This window comes from Oncorhynchus gorbuscha, linkage group LG01, assembly GCF_021184085.1.
Source record: "Oncorhynchus gorbuscha isolate QuinsamMale2020 ecotype Even-year linkage group LG01, OgorEven_v1.0, whole genome shotgun sequence".
NCBI classification, from domain to species: Eukaryota; Metazoa; Chordata; class Actinopteri; order Salmoniformes; family Salmonidae; genus Oncorhynchus; species Oncorhynchus gorbuscha.
In genome coordinates this window covers 65,271,217-65,291,622 of record NC_060173.1, presented here as the reverse complement: position 1 = coordinate 65,291,622, position 20,406 = coordinate 65,271,217, and the positions used below count along the sequence as shown (strand labels likewise).

General features: G+C 42.9%; 1 protein-coding gene across 1 annotated transcript in view; it reads right to left on the bottom strand.

The window, feature by feature from the left end:
• LOC124041052 (tomoregulin-2-like) overlaps positions 1 to 20,406 on the bottom strand; it is a 170,898-nt gene that overhangs the window by 20,635 nt on the left and 129,857 nt on the right. Inside the window, exons 5-8 of the mRNA XM_046358221.1 lie at positions 11,707 to 11,803; positions 7,516 to 7,664; positions 3,664 to 3,723; positions 3,068 to 3,194 (exon numbers count right to left, since the gene is read on the bottom strand). Of these exons, the coding sequence (XP_046214177.1) occupies positions 3,068 to 3,194; positions 3,664 to 3,723; positions 7,516 to 7,664; positions 11,707 to 11,803 (433 nt within the window). The remainder of the gene's footprint in view (positions 1 to 3,067; positions 3,195 to 3,663; positions 3,724 to 7,515; positions 7,665 to 11,706; positions 11,804 to 20,406) is intronic.

Sequence of the window (20,406 nt, the reverse complement as noted above, 5' to 3'; positions counted from 1 at the left end):
GTCCATCTGGTGAACAGAGATGTGCCTGAACTCAATTTTATACACTAATTGTAGTCTCACCCATTAATTTCTAATGACCGGTAATTTTTGACCGGGAACGCCACAGGTGTACAACAGTTAAATAAGACACCCAAAATGTAATGAAAATTATCTAAATGTATTTTGTGTGGTCAGATGCCCTGTGTGGACAAAGTCATGGAACCTTATGACAATCAGATTAAAATAATAAGAACTTTTTAGAGAAAAAACTTGTAAATCGGTCCAATTCGACCGGAACACAGCAGGAGGGTGCCCTGCCTGTGCCATTAAACCCCTACAACTCATCCAGAACGCCGCAGCCCGTCTAGTGTTCAACCTTCCCAAGTTCTCTCACGTCACCCCGCTCCTCCGCTCTCTCCACTGGCTTCCAGTTGAAGCTCGCATCCGCTACAAGACCATGGTGCTTGCCTACGGAGCTGTGAGGGGAACGGCACCTCAGTACCTCCAGGCTCTGATCAGGCCCTACACCCAAATAAGGGCACTGCGTTCATCCACCTCTGGCCTGCTCGCCTCCCTACCACTGAGGAAGTACAGTTCCCGCTCAGCCCAGTCAAAACTGTTCGCTGCTCTGGCTCCCCAATGGTGGAACAAACTCCCTCACGATGCCAGGACAGCGGAGTCAATCACCACCTTCCGGAGACACCTGAAACCCCACCTCTTTAAGGAATACCTAGGATAGGATAAAGTAATCCTTCTCACCCCCCCTCCCCCCCCTTAAAATATGTAGATGCACTATTGTAAAGTGGCTGTTCCACTGGATGTCATAAGGTGAATGCACCAATTTGTAAGTCGCTCTGGATAAGAGCGTCTGCTAAATGACTTTCCCCTCTCTCTCTCCAGATGAAATCTCGCGTCTTGTGACGGCCGGCCGCCCAACAACCTGCCCGCTTGACCCTATCCCCTCCTCTCTTCTCCAGACCATTTCCGGAGACCTTCTCCCTTACCTCACCTCGCTCATCAACTCATCCCTGACCGCTGGTTACGTCCCTTCCGTCTTCAAGAGAGCGAGAGTTGCACCCCTTCTGAAAAAACCTACACTCGATCCCCCCGATGTCAACAATTACAGACCAGTATCCCTTCTTTCTTTTCTCTCCAAAACTCTTGAACGTGCCGTCCTTGGCCAGCTCTCCCGCTATCTCTCTCTGAATGACCTTCTTGATACAAATCAGTCAGGTTTCCAGACTAGTCATTCAACTGAGACTGCTCTCCTCTGTATCACGGAGGCGCTCCGCACTGCTAAAGCTAACTCTCTCTCCTCTGCTCTCATCCTTCTAGATCTATCGGCTGCCTTCGATACTGTGAACCATCAGATCCTCCTCTCCACCCTCTCCGAGTTGGGCATCTCCGGCGCGGCCCACGCTTGGATTGCGTCCTACCTGACAGGTCGCTCCTACCAGGTGGCGTAGCGAGAATCTGTCTCCTCAACACGCGCTCTCACCACTGGTGTCCCACAGGGCTCTGTTCTAGGCCCTCTCCTATTCTCGCTATACACCAAGTCACTTGGCTCTGTCATAACCTCACATGGTCTCTCCTATCATTGCTATGCAGACGACACACAATTAATCTTCTCCTTTCCCCCTTCTGATGACCAGGTGGCGAATCGCATCTCTGCATGTCTGGCAGACATATCAGTGTGGATGACGGATCAGCACCTCAAGCTGAACCTCGGCAAGACAGAGCTGCTCTTCCTCCCGGGGAAGGACTGCCCGTTCCATGATCTCGCCATCACGGTTGACAACTCCATTGTGTCCTCCTCCCAGAGCGCTAAGAACCTTGGCGTGATCCTGGACAACACCCTGTCGTTCTCAACCAACATCAAGGCGGTGGCCCGTTCCTGTAGGTTCATGCTCTACAACATCCGCAGAGTACGACCCTGCCTCACACAGGAAGCGGCGCAGGTCCTAATCCAGGCACTTGTCATCTCGTCTGGATTACTGTCTGGATTCCCGTCTGGATTACTGCAACTCGCTGTTGGCTGGGCTCCCTGCCTGTGCCATTAAACCCCTTCAACTCATCCAGAACGCCGCAGCCCGTCTGGTGTTCAACCTTCCCAAGTTCTCTCACGTCACCCCGCTCCTCCGTTCTCTCCACTGGCTTCCAGTTGAAGCTCGCATCCGCTACAAGACCATGGTGCTTGCCTACGGAGCTGTGAGGGGAACGGCACCTCAGCACCTCCAGGCTCTGATCAGGCCCTACACCCAAACAAGGGCACTGCTTTCATCCACCTCTGGCCTGCTCGCCTCCCTACCACTGAGGAAGTACAGCTCCCGCTCAGCCCAGTCAAAACTGTTCGCTGCTCTGGCCCCCCAATGGTGGAACAAACTCCATCACGACGCCAGGACAGCGGAGTCAATCACCACCTTCCGGAGACACCTGAAACCCCACCTCTTTAAGGAATACCTAGGATAGGATAAGTAATCCCTCTCACCCCCCCTTTAAGATTTAGATGCACTATTGTAAAGTGACTGTTCCACTGGATGTCATAAGGTGAATGCACCAATTTGTAAGTCGCTCTGGATAAGAGCGTCTGCTAAATGACTTAAATGTAATGTAAATGTAAATACAGTACCATTTCACCATGTTTCCGGAGAACCAGAATGTTAGGACACAAGTCCTGTACCCAAATATCAATTGTATCAATTTTTTAAATCCTACTTCACACATTTAGGTGCATTGGCCCAAGCCCCCTACGAGATTTTAAATCAGGTATTCATGATAATCCCTGCAAACTGCCATGACGACATAATGCCATAATTCCATTTCAACAACTGTTCTCACTAAATTAATGTTTTCAATGAAAACATGTTGTTAATCTTTTCTAATATGTTGGCAACCATTTAAAAAAAAGCTTAGCCTTGGGCCTAAGATCAGCCCTAAGTAGGGAGTTGTCACACGATAATCTCCGGGTTCTCTTGCCTTATTGCTTAAATATCTAACTTTTTGGGAGTAACGACCCCAACACTGGTCACTATGTACTGGGATGTGTGTCCACACATATGCGTCTGTGTGTAGGCCTGTGTGTGCATACCTGCAGGATGGCACAGACAGTATGTTGGGATATTCACACTCTCCGTGGACACAGTAGTTCTTGTAGTGCTCAGGACAGGGGATGTACAAGCCTATGGCCACCTCTCCTCTCTGGTCCGGCTTCTCTTCTACACACGCACACACGCACACACGCACACAGCACAGAAGAACTGAAGGTTAGGGATAAAAATGATAGGATTGAAAGGGTAAAGGTGAGTGTCAGTAATTTAGCATAATAGCGTAACTGCTGTTGATCCAATTAAAAGCTGTGTAAATTACATTTATCCACCACTGACATCCCCGATGCTAATAGTCGGCATGTTATTCAATTTGGCCCGCGTCCCAAATGGCACCTTTTTCCCTATATAGTGCATTACTTTGACCAGAGTCATATTGGCCCTTGTCAAAAGGACACACATTAAACTGTCTGCCATTGTTCACGTCATTCATGGATCTGACACACACACGCACGCACGCACGCACGCACGCACGCACGCACGCACGCACGCACGCACACACACACACACACACACACACACACACACACACACACACACACACACACACACACACACACACACACACTTTACCACCTACCTGAGTAATCTTTCCTGGCATAGTGTCCGTCTCCGGCTTTGGTCCCTGTCATGATGTCACCTGAGAAGGCACAGTCATAATACAGTCTAAGTAGGATTGCTGATCTAGGATCAGGTCCCCACTGTCTATTTTTATTCATTGTGATCTAACAGGCCAAACTGATCCAAGTTCAGCACTCTGTGAGTCTTGCTAGGGTCAAAATTACAGTTCAAAACACAACACTGACCTTGAACCAGTAGCTAGGGTAGGACAGTACCTCACTTAGGAGTTAAATTATCTCATTTTTGAGAGTATCATGTGGATTACAATATTTAGGACAACGTTTAAGGATTAAAAGACAAATTATTATAATAATACATATCCTCTGAGCACTCTATTAAACAAAATAAAACGAATAACAAACAATTAAAAGATAACAAAACAACAAAATATATAGATTTATTTATAGTATATGTGTTATAGGGATCATGATTTATCTTGTGCAAATTATCCAAACCATTTAATGGTCAGTTGATTATTGCAATACAAACCTCAATACATTACATTTACATTTAAGTCATTTAGCAGATGCTCTTATCCAGAGCGACTTACAAATTGGTGCATTCACCTTATGACATCCCAATACAATATAATATACAGTTACCCAATACAATATAATTATATCTTTATTGATCCATTTGATGGGTTTCATTCCAAAACGCAATATTTGCATTTCGGAAATGTTGGTAAATTGACATCGATTAAAGACACATCTTGTGAACTGATAGAGCTATTATTTTTTCATCTTATGATGACATGAAATATACTAAATGACCAAAAAGTATGTGAACACCTGCTCGTAGAACATCTCATTCCAAAATCTGAGCATTAATATGGAGTTGGTCCCCCCATTGCTGCTGTAACTGCCTCCACTCTTCTACGAAGGCTTGCGGGGACTTGCTGCGGGGATTCAGCCATATGAGCATTAGTGAGGTCGGGCACTGATGTTTGGCGATTAGGCCTGACTCGCAGTCGGCGTTCCAATTCATCCAAAGGAGCTTGGTGGGGTTGAGGTCAGGGCTCTGTGCAGGCGAGTCAAGTTCTTCCACACCGATCTAGACAAACCATTTCTGTATGGACCTCGTTTTGTACACTGAAGCATTGTCATGCTGAAACAGGAATGGGCCTTCCCCAAAAAGTTGGAAGCACAGAATTGTCTAGAATGCCATTGTATGCTGTAATGTTAAGATTTCCCTTCACTAGAACTAAGGGGCTTAGCCAGAACCATGAAAAAAAGCCCCAGACCATTATTCCTCCACCACCAAACTTTACAGTTGGCACTATGCCTTAGGGCAGGTAGCGTTCTCCTGGAATCCGCCAAATGCAGATTAGTCCGTTGGACTGCTAGATGGTGAAGGGTGATTCATCACTCCAGAGAATGCATTGAGATTGCTTGGGATTGCGCACTGTGATTTTAGGCTTGTGTGTAGCTGCTCGGCCATGGAAACACATTTCACAAAGCTCCTGATGCTCAGTTCTCTGACGTTGCTTCCAAAGGCAGTTTGGAACTTGGTAGTGAGTGTTGCAACCGAGGACTGATGATTGTTAAGCGCGACGCGCTACAGCACTCGGTGGTCCCATTCTGTGAGCATGTGTGGCCTACCACTTTGTGGCTGAGCCGTTGTTGCTCCTAGACGTTTCCACTTCACAATAACAGCACTTACAGTTGACCGGGACAGCTATAGCAGGGCAGATTTCTACGAACTGACTTGTTAGAAATGTGGCATCCTATGACGGTGCCACGTTGAAAGTCACTGAGCTCTTCAGTAAGGCTTTTACATTTTTATTTATTTAACTAGGCAAGTCAGTTAAGAACAAATTCTTATTGCATGGCATTGTGCTCAATTTTATACACCAGTCAGCAACAGTTCTGGCTGAAATAGCCAAATTCACTATTTGAAGGGTTACCCACATACTTTTGTATATATAGTGTATATTGCAAGGTCATTTTATTTTAGAGAGACTAATAATCATGTTTTGTGACAAAACGCTATACAGTATATTCATCCCAAACAACAGAAACCCAATAGAAAAAATATCCCAATTAGGTTTTAAACAGTAAAGCTACATGTAATTAAGTATCAATACATAAATAAATATAAAAATAATCCATTAGTTTCAACTATATTGTGCAAATATCACATAGACATTGTATCCAGAGGGTGAACAATGTATACAATGTGGGGTTTATTTTTTGGACATTTAACATTTAAAGACATGCTCCGGAACTTTGGTGTCTACTAAGTCTTTTTTAAAACCCATTTTGGGCTGGATGTGTCAATATGTAGTTCATACATGCATAATCTATGAGCAGAATGACTGTTTTACCTCAATTAGACACAAAATCCCTAGTTTGAAAGCGAATGTTTTCCTGGAAGCTATGCTCTGCCACTTTCCCTACATTTTCCCCCATGTGGGCCAGTCCCCTAGCAATTCGATTTCCAGCCAATGAGCTTCAGCCCCTCGACATTTGCGTGACAGCTAGTAAGATGCACACACAGCAGAGCGAGAGAGACAGAGAGCAATCAGGTGGTGCACATATCTGCACATATGTGAGTAGTACGCAATTTTCATGGGCCACTTTTGGCTTGTGAGTGCTACTTTCAGAACTACTGGCTAAAAATTATACAACAGTACCGGAGAATGTCTTGAAGCAACTTTTGAAACATTTTATGGTGGTTTTACAGATTTTTTCGATAGGTTAATTAAATCAAGGGAAGATTTTTGAGTTTGATTATATACACGTTAGGGAAGGATTTAACGTACAATAAGGGCATTGAAAAGTCTGTCACAATTAATTTCCCGGTCAAGGATGGATTGATTCTTATTGTCGTAGTGACACAGCCCACTGTTTGCAGCCTCCCTGTGTTTGCAGCCAGTAGCCTATTAAGGTTACATCGTGTGGGAAACCATTTAGAGAAACCTAACTTATGACTGAACAGACAAATATAATGGAAATGATTTGCCTAATGACTCAGTTTTGCGCCTGAGGCAAAAACCATATATGACGTTCCATCCCTCTGGACAGTGGGTATAGACAGCCATATATACTTAGAGAGTTGGCCCACGTTTCAGAATTTTGAATGTAGATCAGTTACATAGTCTTTTTTAATATTCCCAATGTAAATGAATGTTTAAGTGCCATGTAAATGGATCATAATGTTCATTCTGTTAATCAGAGCTAACATGGCTGCGATTGAATGTTGTAATGTCATGTTAATGCATCAATATGCAGAAGCCTCAAAAAGTATGAGAATCGCCATAACTCATACACATAGAATAGGACCCATGACCCTTCATTTCAGATGACATAATGCAAATGTGAAAAATATGGAATCAAACCCTTCATTTGCAATGGAAATCTAACAAATGTTGCTGTCACAGAACCAAACCACAGTGCCAAAGCTTCATTATATGAATTGGGTTCTAAGACATAATGATGGTGTTTTGTTGATGTGGTTGTGTTGTATTGTTTTGCACTGGATCAATTGTTGGACAAAAGAAAATTACAAAGGCCTCAATTGCTGATAAAGAATATTAACATTATATTCAAGGACAGGCATGTTTCCATGTCAATATTCTGCAAGAGGAGGTTTTGATGGTTGTAAGGAGTTTGAAACTTCCAATATAGCACACATTTTATATTTGCAATTGATTGGTCGCCTAAATTACCAAATATTAATGTAATTTAAAATGCATTGAATATTAATGGGGCCTATATTACTAAATATTAACGTAGAAAGAGGAGAAGGGAGAAGATGAAGAAAGAGATACAGAAATACGTTTCGTATACCGTAAGTAGCTATATCTCACCTTGGCAGTGGCCCAGGTATTTGACCTCGATCCGCTCCTGCTTCTGACACGACTCCTCCTTCACCTGGCAGGGGTTGTCATAGGAATGGCCATCCGAGGCGCAAACTGGGTTGAAGCTGATGTGGGAGCAGTCGATGTTACACACACACCTATTGCAAAGGATGGTGGGACACATCAGTAGTGGTCACACCAAAAAAATAATAGAGTGATAGAGAACTGGAGTTCTTCAGGATTTGTCATTCAGTGAATCAGCACCTGTTGTAGAGTGTAGTCTATTGTGTTTCTTTTATCACATGTAGTGTGTTTGTGTGTGTGTGCGCGTGTGTGTGCGTGTGTGTGTGTGTCTGTGTGTCTGTGTGTGTGTGTGTGTGTGTGTGTGTGTGTGTGTGTGTGTGTGTGTGTGTGTGTGTGTGTGTGTGTGTGTGTGTGTGTGTGTGTGTGTGTGTGTGTGTGTGTGTGTGTGTGTGTGTGTGGGGTGGGGGGGGGGGGTGTAGGTGTTTGTGTTTTTGCTTTATGTGCACGATTCAACTTGTTTCTTTGTGGTCGATACTGCCTGTTTTGTTTACCATTTTGTCCATGAATTTCACTTTATATCTCAGTCGGAAAGTCTCGATGTGCATCTGAGTGTGTAGTGTGTGTGTGTGTGGGGGGGGTGTACAAGTACAGTACCAGTCTAAAGTTTGAAGATACCTACTCAATCCAGGGTTTTTCTTTATTTTTACTATTTTCTACATTGTAGAATAATAGTCAGGACATCAAAACTATGAAATAACACATGGAATTCTTGAGAGAATGCCAAGAGTGTGCAAAACTGGCATCAAGGCAAAGGGTGGCTACTTTGAAGAATCTAAAATATAAATATAAACATAAACAACACTTTTTTGGTTACTACATGATTCCATATGTGTTATTTCATAGTTTTCATGTCTTCACTATTATTCTACAGAGTAGAATATAGTCAAAATAAAGAAAAACCCTGAAATGAGTAGGCGTGTTCAAACTTTTGACTGGCACTGTATGTATGTACGTGAATGTGTATATGTGCATAACTGACTGACTTACTGACTGTCTGACTGACTGTGTGTGTGTGTGCGGTCTTCATTGAAACGACAGTGTGCGAGAATGTGCGCGCATGAGTTAGCGTGTGTGTGTGTGTGTGTGTGTGACCCAAAGTGCTCAGTGAGCATGTTCAGCAGAAATTACACAAAAATTGCAGTCCCTAGACAGTTCTTGCTGAGTAGCTCTGAACGTTAGACACTGTAATTATAAATCTGTCATTATACTCTGCTCCTTTTTTATTTTCCCCTGGCCCAGAGCCGTCTATGAGGAAAGCACTGGCCTTGTTTCATACCCGCTCTCTGCCCAATTTGCATACTGCAAACACACACATAAACACTCTCGTACATAGAAATATAGATATACATACTGTGTAATGGGACGCATGACCTATACGCACACACACTCTCGCACTCACAAACAAACAAATAACGCATACACAATCCCCCACCTATCATTACCACATACACGTGAATGCACACACAAAGACCCAGAAGTGGCAATGCTTTCAGAGGCTTGCCATCCCGAGTGGCCATCTGTGGCGGTCATCAAGGATAATGTCTGTAGGCCATGCATTTTTAATAGAGCTTCTCACTTTCTCCACAATAGGCACTACCACTGCAATACTGCACTGCGTCAACACACACACACACACACACACACACACACACACACACACACACACACACACACACACACACACACACACACACACACACACACACACACACACACACACACACACACACACACACACACACACACACACACACACACACACACACACACACACACACACACACACACACACACACACACCCTCTCTCTGGCCTACGTATGCACACACACGTAATATACAAAGGTGATAGGAATGTGGATCTGTGTTTGTGTTTTGCTTTTGTTGTTGTTAAACATTTCTGTATGTCTTTTTACATTTCTTCATGGCTTTTGGAAGACTTGTCCTTGGTGGGCTAAAAAATATCCTAATAAAATAAAATCACACACACAAACGTAAGTGCACCCACTTTTGCCCTCAGAACAGCCTCAATTTGTCGGGGCATGGACCCAAACAGGTGGGAAAGTGTTCCACAGGGATGCCGGCCCATGTTGACTCCAATGCTTCCCACAGTTGTGTCAAGTTGGCTGTATGTCCTTTGGGTGGTGGACAATTCTTGATACACACGGGAAACTGTTGAGTGTGAAAAACCCAGCAGTGTTGCAGTTCTTGACACACTCAACTGGTGCGCCTGACACCTACTACCACACCCCGTTCAAAGGCACTTAAATATTTTGTCTTGCCCATTCCCCCTCTGAACGGCCCACATACACAATCCATGTCTCAATTGTCTCAAGGCTTAAAAATCCTTCTTTAACCCGTATCCTCCCTTTCATCTACACTGATTGAAATGGATTTAACAAATGACATCAATAAGGGATAATAGCTTCACCTGGATTCACCCGGTCAGTCAGTCATGGAAAGAGCAGGTGTTCCCTAATGCTTTGTAAACTCTGTGTAGATCGAGACGGAGAGAGAGGGAGCAGAGATGAACAATAAGAGCATGTATTGGCGTGCCTGTGTGTGAGGAGCACTTCTTAGTAGGATGTGTCTTATTGATTTGCACAGTGCCATGTGGTTTACCCTCTATCTAAACTCAATGATTGCCTGCAGGCTTCCTGTGTACCTGTCCTCTAACGGCCACTTCCAGTGGAAAATACACACACAAACACATGCACATACAAATGCACACGGATACACGAATGCACACACACACAAACGCAGACAGAGGTACGCACACAGGCAGACACACACTCTATCACATAAACAAACACACACACAGACTTTGATCCTATATGCACGCAAGCAGACACACACCACACAAACACACATCATCAAGTGCATGCACACACAGTCAGTGGCTAGACCACTCAGCACCCTTTCCGAGCCTCTTCCATGTCGTGCAAAACCACAGCTATAAACTTTATTGCTGCTGAATATAACATTGATTTTTTTTATAATCCCCAGCCTCATATTTCAGAGTAATCCTTCCAAAGGACTGACAGACAGAAAGAGGAAGGGATGGAAGGAGAGAGAGGGATAGAGAGAGTAGGGGGTGAGAGACAGATAAAGAAAGAAAGAGGGAAATAAAAAGAGAATAATAGTAAGAGACGGAGAGAGAACAATGGGAACAGAGGGAGTGAAGCACGTTTGTGGCACTGAAACAGGACACACACACACAAACACACAGATTGGAATGGGGAGTGTGTGTGTGTGTGTGTGTGTGTGTGTGTGTGTGTGTGTGTGTGTGTGTGTGTGTGTGTGTGTGTGTGTGTGTGTGTGTGTGTGTGTGTGTGTGTGTGTGTGTGTGTGTGTGTGTGTGTGTGTGTGTGTGTGTGTGTGTGTGTGTGTGTGTGTGTGTGTGTGTGTGTCTGTGTCTGTGTCTGTGTGTGTGCCTGTACAGAGCAGGGGGATGCAGGTGTTGGTAGGTAAGGTGTCGGGGCCATTAAGTCTGATAAAGACATTTTCCACCTTCCCTCTCTTGGTCTATGGCACTCAGTCCATCCACCATTTAAAGCCTATCCTCCCATGGGGCTGAAGAAGTCAATGGAGTTGAATTAAGGTTAAAAGAGGTGGACTGATGTGGCACTGAAGTGCTGAAAATCTAAACGGTGTCCCATAAGGGGATTAAGGGTTGCATAAATGTGGTAAGACACAAAAATACATTCACTCATTCCGTCATTCGCTCATTTGTTTATTCATTTGTTCATTCTTTCATTAATTTAACCACAATCAATTTGATTATTGCTGAGTGCTGTGCAGAAAGGCATCGGTTCCCATTTTTTAAGTCTTTATGTAGCAGAAATGAGTCGGGTACATGGTTTTCTCATGTTCTCATGTGATTAGGTAGTCCTGTATGCCACTTCAACATCAAGGAAAGGGAATTTTCACTTGGTTTAATGGTCAAGACATTGATTTCTACCGTGGGAGACCAGGATTCAGATCCCTCCCATGACATTTAGTATGACCCGCCTGGGGATTGAAACCCTTCCAGCACGAACTACAAGCCTACTGAGTTGGTACTACTGTTGCTGTTAACTTCCTGAACCAGCTGTGCACTAACCCTGAGGTTTACTTACCATACATCCTCAGCGTCCACATCGCACTCCGCCCCAAACTGGCATATGTCACAGGTGGACGTCTCCTTCTGCCCAGTCTCCGCCGATCCCTCACCTCCTGAAAGTGAGAGAGGGAGAGAGAGAGATGAGCTCCTGAGAGAGATATGTCTAACCGGTCGAATGCCTTCATTTTGATGTTTTCTTACTTCGGAAGAATTCATTTCATCGATGTACTGTATTTGATTCATTCTCGCTGTTATAAAAATATTGTCAGCATGCAGCCAGGAAATCCCTCTTGTTTCAGAGCGTGTGTTCACTACATGACAGGAGCAAGTGCACAGATCTCATGCACTAAATTATGTCATGTTCGAATGTAAGTATTTTTCTCCACTGGGAGAAGACTGCAGATATTAGCATGTATGAGCCAAACATTGAAGTCGAGTCCACATGGAAGGTTGAAAAATACAGACACAGTTTTCAAGATCCCGGCTAGTCTCTTTAGAGGACATTTGAAGGTCCAGATTTGGTCAACTGGCCACTCACAACAACATGTGTCATAACAACATGGTTATTTAATAAACGTATTAGTGGCCCATGCAGGTTCCATGGTCCAATCCACTAAGCCTTTGGTACCACAACTATCACAACTATCACCCCTATAAGGCCACATATAGACACCCATATAAACAAAGTGGTTCAATAAGATCCACACTACTTCTGCCCCCCCAAAATTTTAAAACCCATTTGCCGAAAATCTCACAAGTCCTCAATCCCACAATGTTACCATGACCCCTAGCAACCGGAGCCAGGTGTCTCAAGTGCCTCTACATCCACCGTATCCAACAATCAGCCCATACTGTCTCTCTGATGCCTACTTTCCCTCCCTCCTTCCTTCCCTCTTTCCCTTCCTCCATCCCTCCCCGTCTCTCTCTCTGTCACCTGAAATCCCTGCTGATCTTTCTGGAGTCTCTCCTTTATTTCATCATGATGATATCTTTTCTGCAGTGCGCCGGCGGCTGAAGGGCTTAGCCCCCCACCGGTGCATAGCCACGACTCATCAGTACCGGGCGGGGGAAAAAGCAATCTGCCCAAACTCAAATTGCGTATCCCTCCTCTGAGGATCCCTGGTCCCCTTTCCCTCTTCCATCCCGGCCCTCTATTACTGAGTGCTATTTTTAAAAAGGTAGGGCCCGTGAGGAAGAGAAAGGAGAAGCAGGGAGAGAAGTATCATCTCCCAGTACCACATCTTTAATATTTCCCCCACCTTGGGTTGTTAGAGTGTGTTCCCATGTGGTGTTTGGAAATAACTTTTGGACTGGATTATCCTGGTTTATAGTCTAGCTTTCATCTGGTTTAGTGCCTGTTTGACCTGGTTTGTCCTGGGTTGACCTGGTTAGTCTGTTTTAGTGTTCATTACATCAAGTTTTGTCCTTGTTTTGGTCTGTTCGCTGTTTGTTTTGTCTACTCTCTTACATACAGGTAACTGCCAAAATATTGAAAACACAAGTAAATGAAGGATACAAAGTATCTGCTTCCACACAGGTGTGGGTCCTGGGTTAATTAAGCAATTAACATCCTATCATCCTTAGGGTCATGTTTAAAAATGCAGGACAGTTCATTATTTTGGCCATTCATTTAGCTACCATGCTAAGCTCTTATAGGATGACAATGCCACATTCCACAGGGTATGAGTGGTCACTGAATGGTTAGATGAGCATGGAAACGATGTAAGCCATATGCCATGGCTGTCTCAGTCACCAGACCTCAACCCAATTGAACACTTATTGGAGATCCTGGAGCGCCGCTTGAGACAGTGTTTTCCACCACCATCAACAAAACACCAAATTATGGAATTTCTTGTGGAAGAATGGTGTCGCATCCCTCCAATAGAGTTCCTGACACTTGTAGAATCTGTTTGATCTGGTTAGTGCTTTTTCGTCTGCTCTTGGGCATATTTGGTCTGGTTAGTGCTTTGGTTTGTGACCCTTTTCTGACTGTTTTGGTGCCTATTTGGCCTGATATTTTCTGGTTTTGTCTGGATAGCACTTTCTCAAGGTGAAGTTCTCTCTGCTTCAGCAATCATTCTTACCATGTACATGCATTTGCCACGAAGTCCTGACACACCAATAGAAAGGATAGAAAAGTAGAGAAAAACAAGAAAGGAGAAAGTTTCCTTGCAGTGAGAATTTGAACATTTCTCCCCGTTCCTCAATTTTAGTTTGAACCTGTGTCTGTGCCCTCAGGTCTTGGCAGAACATACATACCCACACACCCACCCACCCCTCCTGAATGCTTAAGACGCTCTCTCTTTTCCTGTCTCTGTGAAGACAGAACCCAGTCATGCGAGAAATGTGTATATTCTGTATTCATGGGACTACTCTATACCTTAGATCTCTCCAGAAGGTAAGGTGAGCCTCAATTATCTTTGTCTGCAAAGCAGTGACAACACAAAGATACCAACTGCAACTCAAACCAGAGCAAATATGCAAAAACGGTGTATCCCTCAAAAGCAATTTAGATATTTAATTTAATTTCAAAATATATCATACAAATTATACAAAGGTGTGTGTTGTGTTCAAATAAGGGTTCAACAGACTTGAGGTTGACAGTTCAATTATGTTGTTCATTTTCCTATCCAGGTAGAATTGATATGATTGACTGCTACTGATTGGATTAGCATACGCAACTCATAGAGGGCTGACACAAATGTCTTCTACTTTCTCTGTTCTATAAAACGTTCAATCGTTTTATACTGAAACTGCATTTCAAACTGCATTCTTTGCCTCTCTGTATTGTGTCAAACGCTTACGTACACTTCACACAAATATTCCCGCACAGACGCACGCACACACACACACACACAAACGCACGCACGCACACATGCACACACACCTCTCTCCCCACCCACCCTACATTGTCAGTACAATTATGAAGTGACTTGGAATGACAGGCAGTGCTTTTACCCTCTTCCCTCATTCCCTTTTTCCTCCCAAGTCCCCACATCCCAGACTACGGTAGATCTGTGTCTTGGTAGCAACTTTACACAACATCTCCCCTGTTCCTGTCTACTATCCCAAGTGTCAGGAGATACAAGAAGACAATGACTGTAACAATTAGCCATGTTTGTGTTCTTCAGATCTCCCGGTATCGATCGGAAACAGAGGCAGACCAGCCCCCGCCCCCACTTGGAAACCATTAGTAGGGAGGAGAGTTGAAGATACTACGCAGCTCTGGGTTATAGTAATAACACCCCTGCCACACACAATGGCACGCATGTGTGTATGCACACACACACACACACACACACACACACACACACACACACACACACACACACACACACACACACACACACACACACACACACACACACACACACACACACACACACACACACACACACACACACACACACACACACACACACACACACACACACACACACACACAGAGAGAGAGACATACAATCAATCTTTACAAAGGGGAGGACAAAGAGAGAGAGCGAGAGAGAGAGAGAGAGAGAGAGAGAGAGAGAGAGAGAGAGAGAGAGAGAGAGAAAATGACATGCCAGAAAATACATGTATAGTACAGTTAGATTTTGTTCTCAATAATAGAGCTCCCCACATTGACCAAGAGCCCCCTCTCAAACGAGACAGACAGACAGACAGACAGAGAGAGAGAGAGAGAGAGAGAGACCGATGAAGAGAAAGAGAAAGAGCGAGCGAGAGACCAGTTGAAGAGAGAAAGAGAGGCAGAGCGGGAGATTTAGGGCACTACAGCACCACCTATCACAGGGATGATGAATGAAGCCCACACACCTCTGAAAAAAACACAGCGGTTCAAGAGCGACCTTGGTTACAAACACAGAGAGAGGGGAAAGGCACACACATGCACAAGCACACGCACGCATACACACACTCAAACACACACAAAAGGGTGCATCCACAGATGATGAGGACTGTTGCTGGTGTGTGGTCACCAGGACAATGCAGCTTGAGAATGGAGTAAACCATATGGTTCCCTGTTATAACTGGTTGATCCGTAGTGTCAAAAGACACCATGCTACTTTTAATACTTGAACTGGCAATTAGCCAGTGTGCATAAGCAATGTGCAAGACCTCAATTCAAACAAACCATTGCAGTATGTTTTTCTATTCAATTGATATAGCAGAATATGATTGGCTACTGCAGACATAGCAAGTTGACTCCTGAAATGTAAATGTTACAAGTTTTCAGGATGGGATGTTGATATTATAACATTAAGAACTGTGCTGGGTGAGCCGTTCTTTTCTGTGGCTATGCCTTAGTATGGTGCACCACATCAACTCCAGTGTGGCACTGCTGCACTCAAGAAGTTCAAAGAATTCAACTTTGAAATGATTTGAAATTAAAAGTTCAAATACTGACACTGTCAAGACCTGCTTGATGGAATCTTGCCGTTTGGTGTAGGCTACTTCCAGGTCGAGGTCATTGATAGGGTCGACGCAATCATGAACTACACAGAGTAAAGGACTATACACCATCTGAACCATAATCTGTCTGTACTGAGAAACCATCCATTATTAGAAGACTTGCACTGAATTAAACAATTAAAACAATCAATCAAAATGACATTATCAACGGCCGGATGCCCCTAAGCATTGAATCTACGAATCTGATACACAGGTCCCACGTACCAAGGAATAGAGGCAGCAGCCAAACAATCCATAAACATAATGGACATTGATATTGAAAAAGGTGAAAGATGATACTTCTGAAGCATAGATTCCATTTTTCCATTTCTTTTCTTTTTTCTTCATTGTTTATAGCACTTTTTACAAAGCCATTTGTCACCAGCAGCCTAACAAAAAGTCCCTGCCTGAATTCCCAAAAGCAAGCCAAGGGCGACAGAAGAAATGACAGGGATGACAAAATGACAAAGAATATGAGACATGGCGATAATGACTGCGATGTAAATAATGATACTATTAAGGGATTTGATGAGAAGCAACAGCAGAACAAAAAACTTGCAAATATCCCGCAGGGGAGGGGGAGGAAAGTAGAATTTCTATGAAAAAGAAACCATCAACCATCTCAAGCTTCCATTTTCATAAAAGGACACATGCATATATTACCTATACTTTGTATACTGTATATTACAGCGACATGTTCAATTGGTTTGTATGCCATTGGTGAATTATCATTTCATCATATCATTTCAAAGGTAGAAAACAATGATACAATAGAGGTTTAAAAACTAAAAGATTAAGGGCAAGTGCAAATGTCTAAATTGGTGATGATATGTTTAAGCTTCGTTGTTGCATTTAATCTGAAACAGTGACAAATACCATACAGCTCTAAACTATGTGTGGCCTTTGAAGAGTTCACCATTATATTTATATATAAGGTTGTTGAAAATGTGGGTGAGCTATCGGCTTGCCTACACACTATAGTGCAACGGATTGGATGACTGATCGGTCTATCCTAAACCATTAAACGACAAAGAAATACTTTCGAGGGACCCCAGGATCCTAATATTTACAGTGCTAGATGATTTAATGGGTAATTGTCATGCTTTAGCACGACCCAATCATGAGCTGACACCTATCACTCCACAAAGAGGCGTGCTCTGGAATACTGATGAAATGATTAAATACTGTTAGAACAAATACTTTTTCATGGCTTAGTAGACAGTGACACCTTCTTTTGCAGCAACATTCTACCATTCTACTGTATTTTCACAATGTGTTTCAACTGAGGTAATGCAGGGACATTATCACTTTCCCGTACTCAGACTTTAACTGTCATGTTTTGTCATAGATTGTCATGTCTTGTCCCGGTGCTCCCTCTTCTATTCGTTTCCCCCTGCTGGTCTTATTAGGTTCTTTCCCTCTTTCTTATCCCCCTCCCTCTCTCTCGCTCTCTCTCTCTATCGTTCCGTTCCTGCTCCCAGCTGTTCCTCATTCTCCTAACTACCTCATTTACTCTTTCACACCTGTCCCCTATTTTGCCCTCTGATTAGAGTCCCTATTTCTCCCTCTGTTTCTGCTTCTGTCCTTGTCGGATCATTGTTTGAAGTTTGCTGTGCTGTGTTCTTGTTCCGTCGTGTTTTTGCCTTCTTCAGATGCTGCGTGTGAGCAGGTGTCTATATCAGCTACGGCCTGCGCCTTCCCGAAGCGACCTGCAGTCTGTGGTCGCATCCCCTGTTGTTCCCCTCTACTGACTAGAGGGTTTCAGTTTTCCTGTTTGGACTTCACCTGTGATAGTATCCAGGATTATCGTTTTGTTAAAGACTGGAATAAACTCTGTTTCTGTTAAGTCGCTTTTGGGTCCTCATTCACCTGCATAACATTAACACTGTTCCTGGACTAAAATGCACTATCAATGGACATTTTCCATAGACCCAATGAAAATCATGATAGGTCCAAATCTAACTTCAAACATGGTCTGGAACACATACTGTATGTCAGGATCAAAAATGACTTCGGAATTGGACGTCTATCCATGTCCTGAGGACTTCGGGAAATGCCCATATAACCGGCCACTAAGGGAAACAGTAAATCAAATCTAATGTAGTTATTAACATCAAGTAGGCTTGGGTCTTGCTAGGGTGCTGTGGATGGGGGTGGTGGATGAGCATAATCCCATGACTCTGGATCCCATGACTCTGGATCCCATGACTCTGGATCAGAAGGCTGTGGACAGTGGTGGACACTCGTTATTATTTATTTTATTTGAACCCTATCCCAAACCTTAACCCTTACCGTAAAAATGTGGAATAAGTGCCTAATTGTTATGTTTTAACCCTATCGAAAACATTAACCTAAATTTGACGTTTGGAGCAAATTGTAAATTTGACAAGAAACAGAACAATATTTGAGTAGGACTCAACCCAGAGTGTCAAAAACACTTCAGATTTGACGTTTGGACCAACTTCGAAATTTTACATTTGGAGGAACGTGTATAAATATTGAATTCTGCAGTTAAATTCATACATAATGGTTACAGACTACCAATGTGGAACAACATATATCATAAAAACTTGGTTTACTGTAGTTAAAGAATTGTTATTTTCTATATTGCTCCTTAACCTCACTAGGGTACGTGGGACGCGAGCATACCATGCGATTATCTGAGAACTGCGCCCAGCAGACAAATCATTAAACAGTTACCAGCCAAGTAGAGGAGTTACACAAGTCAGAAATAGTGATACAATTAATCACTTACCTTTGATGATCTTCATATGGTTGCACTCACAAGATTCCCATTTACTCAAAAGTCCCTGTTTATATCCAAAAACCTCAGTTTTGTTCGCACGTTTTGTTCAGTAATCCACAGGCTCAAACGCAATCACAACAGACAGACAAAAAAATCCAAATAGTATCCGTAAAGTTTGTAGAAACATGTCAAATGATGTTTATAATCAATCATCAGGTTGTTTTTAGCCTAAATAATTGATAATATTTCAACTGGACAATAACGTCTTCAATATAAAAGGTAAACAAGAAAGGCGCGCTCTCGGTCGCACGCATGAAAAACCTCTGGGACACTGTAGGGTCCACTCATTCAGAGTGGCCTTACTCTCTCATTTTTTCAGAATACAAGCCTGAAACCATTTCTAAAGACTTGACATCTAGTGGAAGCCATATAGGAAGTGCAATGTGAGTCCTAAGTCAACGGATACTGTAATGGCATACAATAGAAAACTACACACATAAAAAAAATGGAATGATGTTTCTCAGGTTTTCGCCTGCCAAATCAGTTCTGTAATACTCAGACATTATTTGAACAGTTTTCGAAAATTTAGAGTGTTTTCCATCCAAATGTACTAATTATATGCATATCCTAGCTTCTGGGCCTGAGTAGCATGCAGTTTACATTTGGCACGCTTTTCATCCGCAGGTGAAAATAGTGCCCCCCTACCCTAGTGAAATTAATCAAATATGGAAGGTTTGCAATAGTCTAGTTTTCCAATTGCTCACCCAGCGAGGCTTTACATTTTTTTTTTTACATTACAAAGTCAAATATCCTCAAACAATGGTTAATCATCTATTTCAGTCTTCGATCTCTCCTTAGTAATTACTAGTGCTGAGTGCTTTTTGAGGTCGGTTCAGTTTCAGTTCGATTATTTTTTAAACTAATCACGTTTTTTGACTTCGGTTTAGATAATTTTATTAAACATTAAATAAACTATGCATTATGTGTGTTGAATACTGTAACACAGAATAAAACAATTAATACAAGTCCCATGATGGTAGTGACTGCCCATCACAGCTTATTTATTCACATTACTTTAATAAAATATTACATTCATGTTCTTTGATTATTATTATTATTATTATTATTATCAAAGTAAATAAGGCATAATTTTATTACTTCTGAATACCAACTAAACTGAAAAAAAAACTGGACAAGGTGGGCTGTCAGATCTATGAAAACACATTATTTGTGATTTACTCAAACATGTTTTGTTTCCCCTCTCAACACGATTTCATTGCTTGCAATCAATGCAACATGAAGAAAAATCAGATCTCCTAGTTTGAATCATGTAGGGGAATGTGAACCAATAAAGCTAATTCATGACGTGTAATGAGGAACAATTCAAACCTCGCGAGAAAAGAATCTTCAAAAAACAACTCTGGCGCGTTAGCAGAGAAGACAGAACCTAGGATCTTGGTCAAGGTAAGCATTGTGATTGATTTTATTCAACGTTTGTCTGTGTGCTTGTAGTCAGAATTAGAT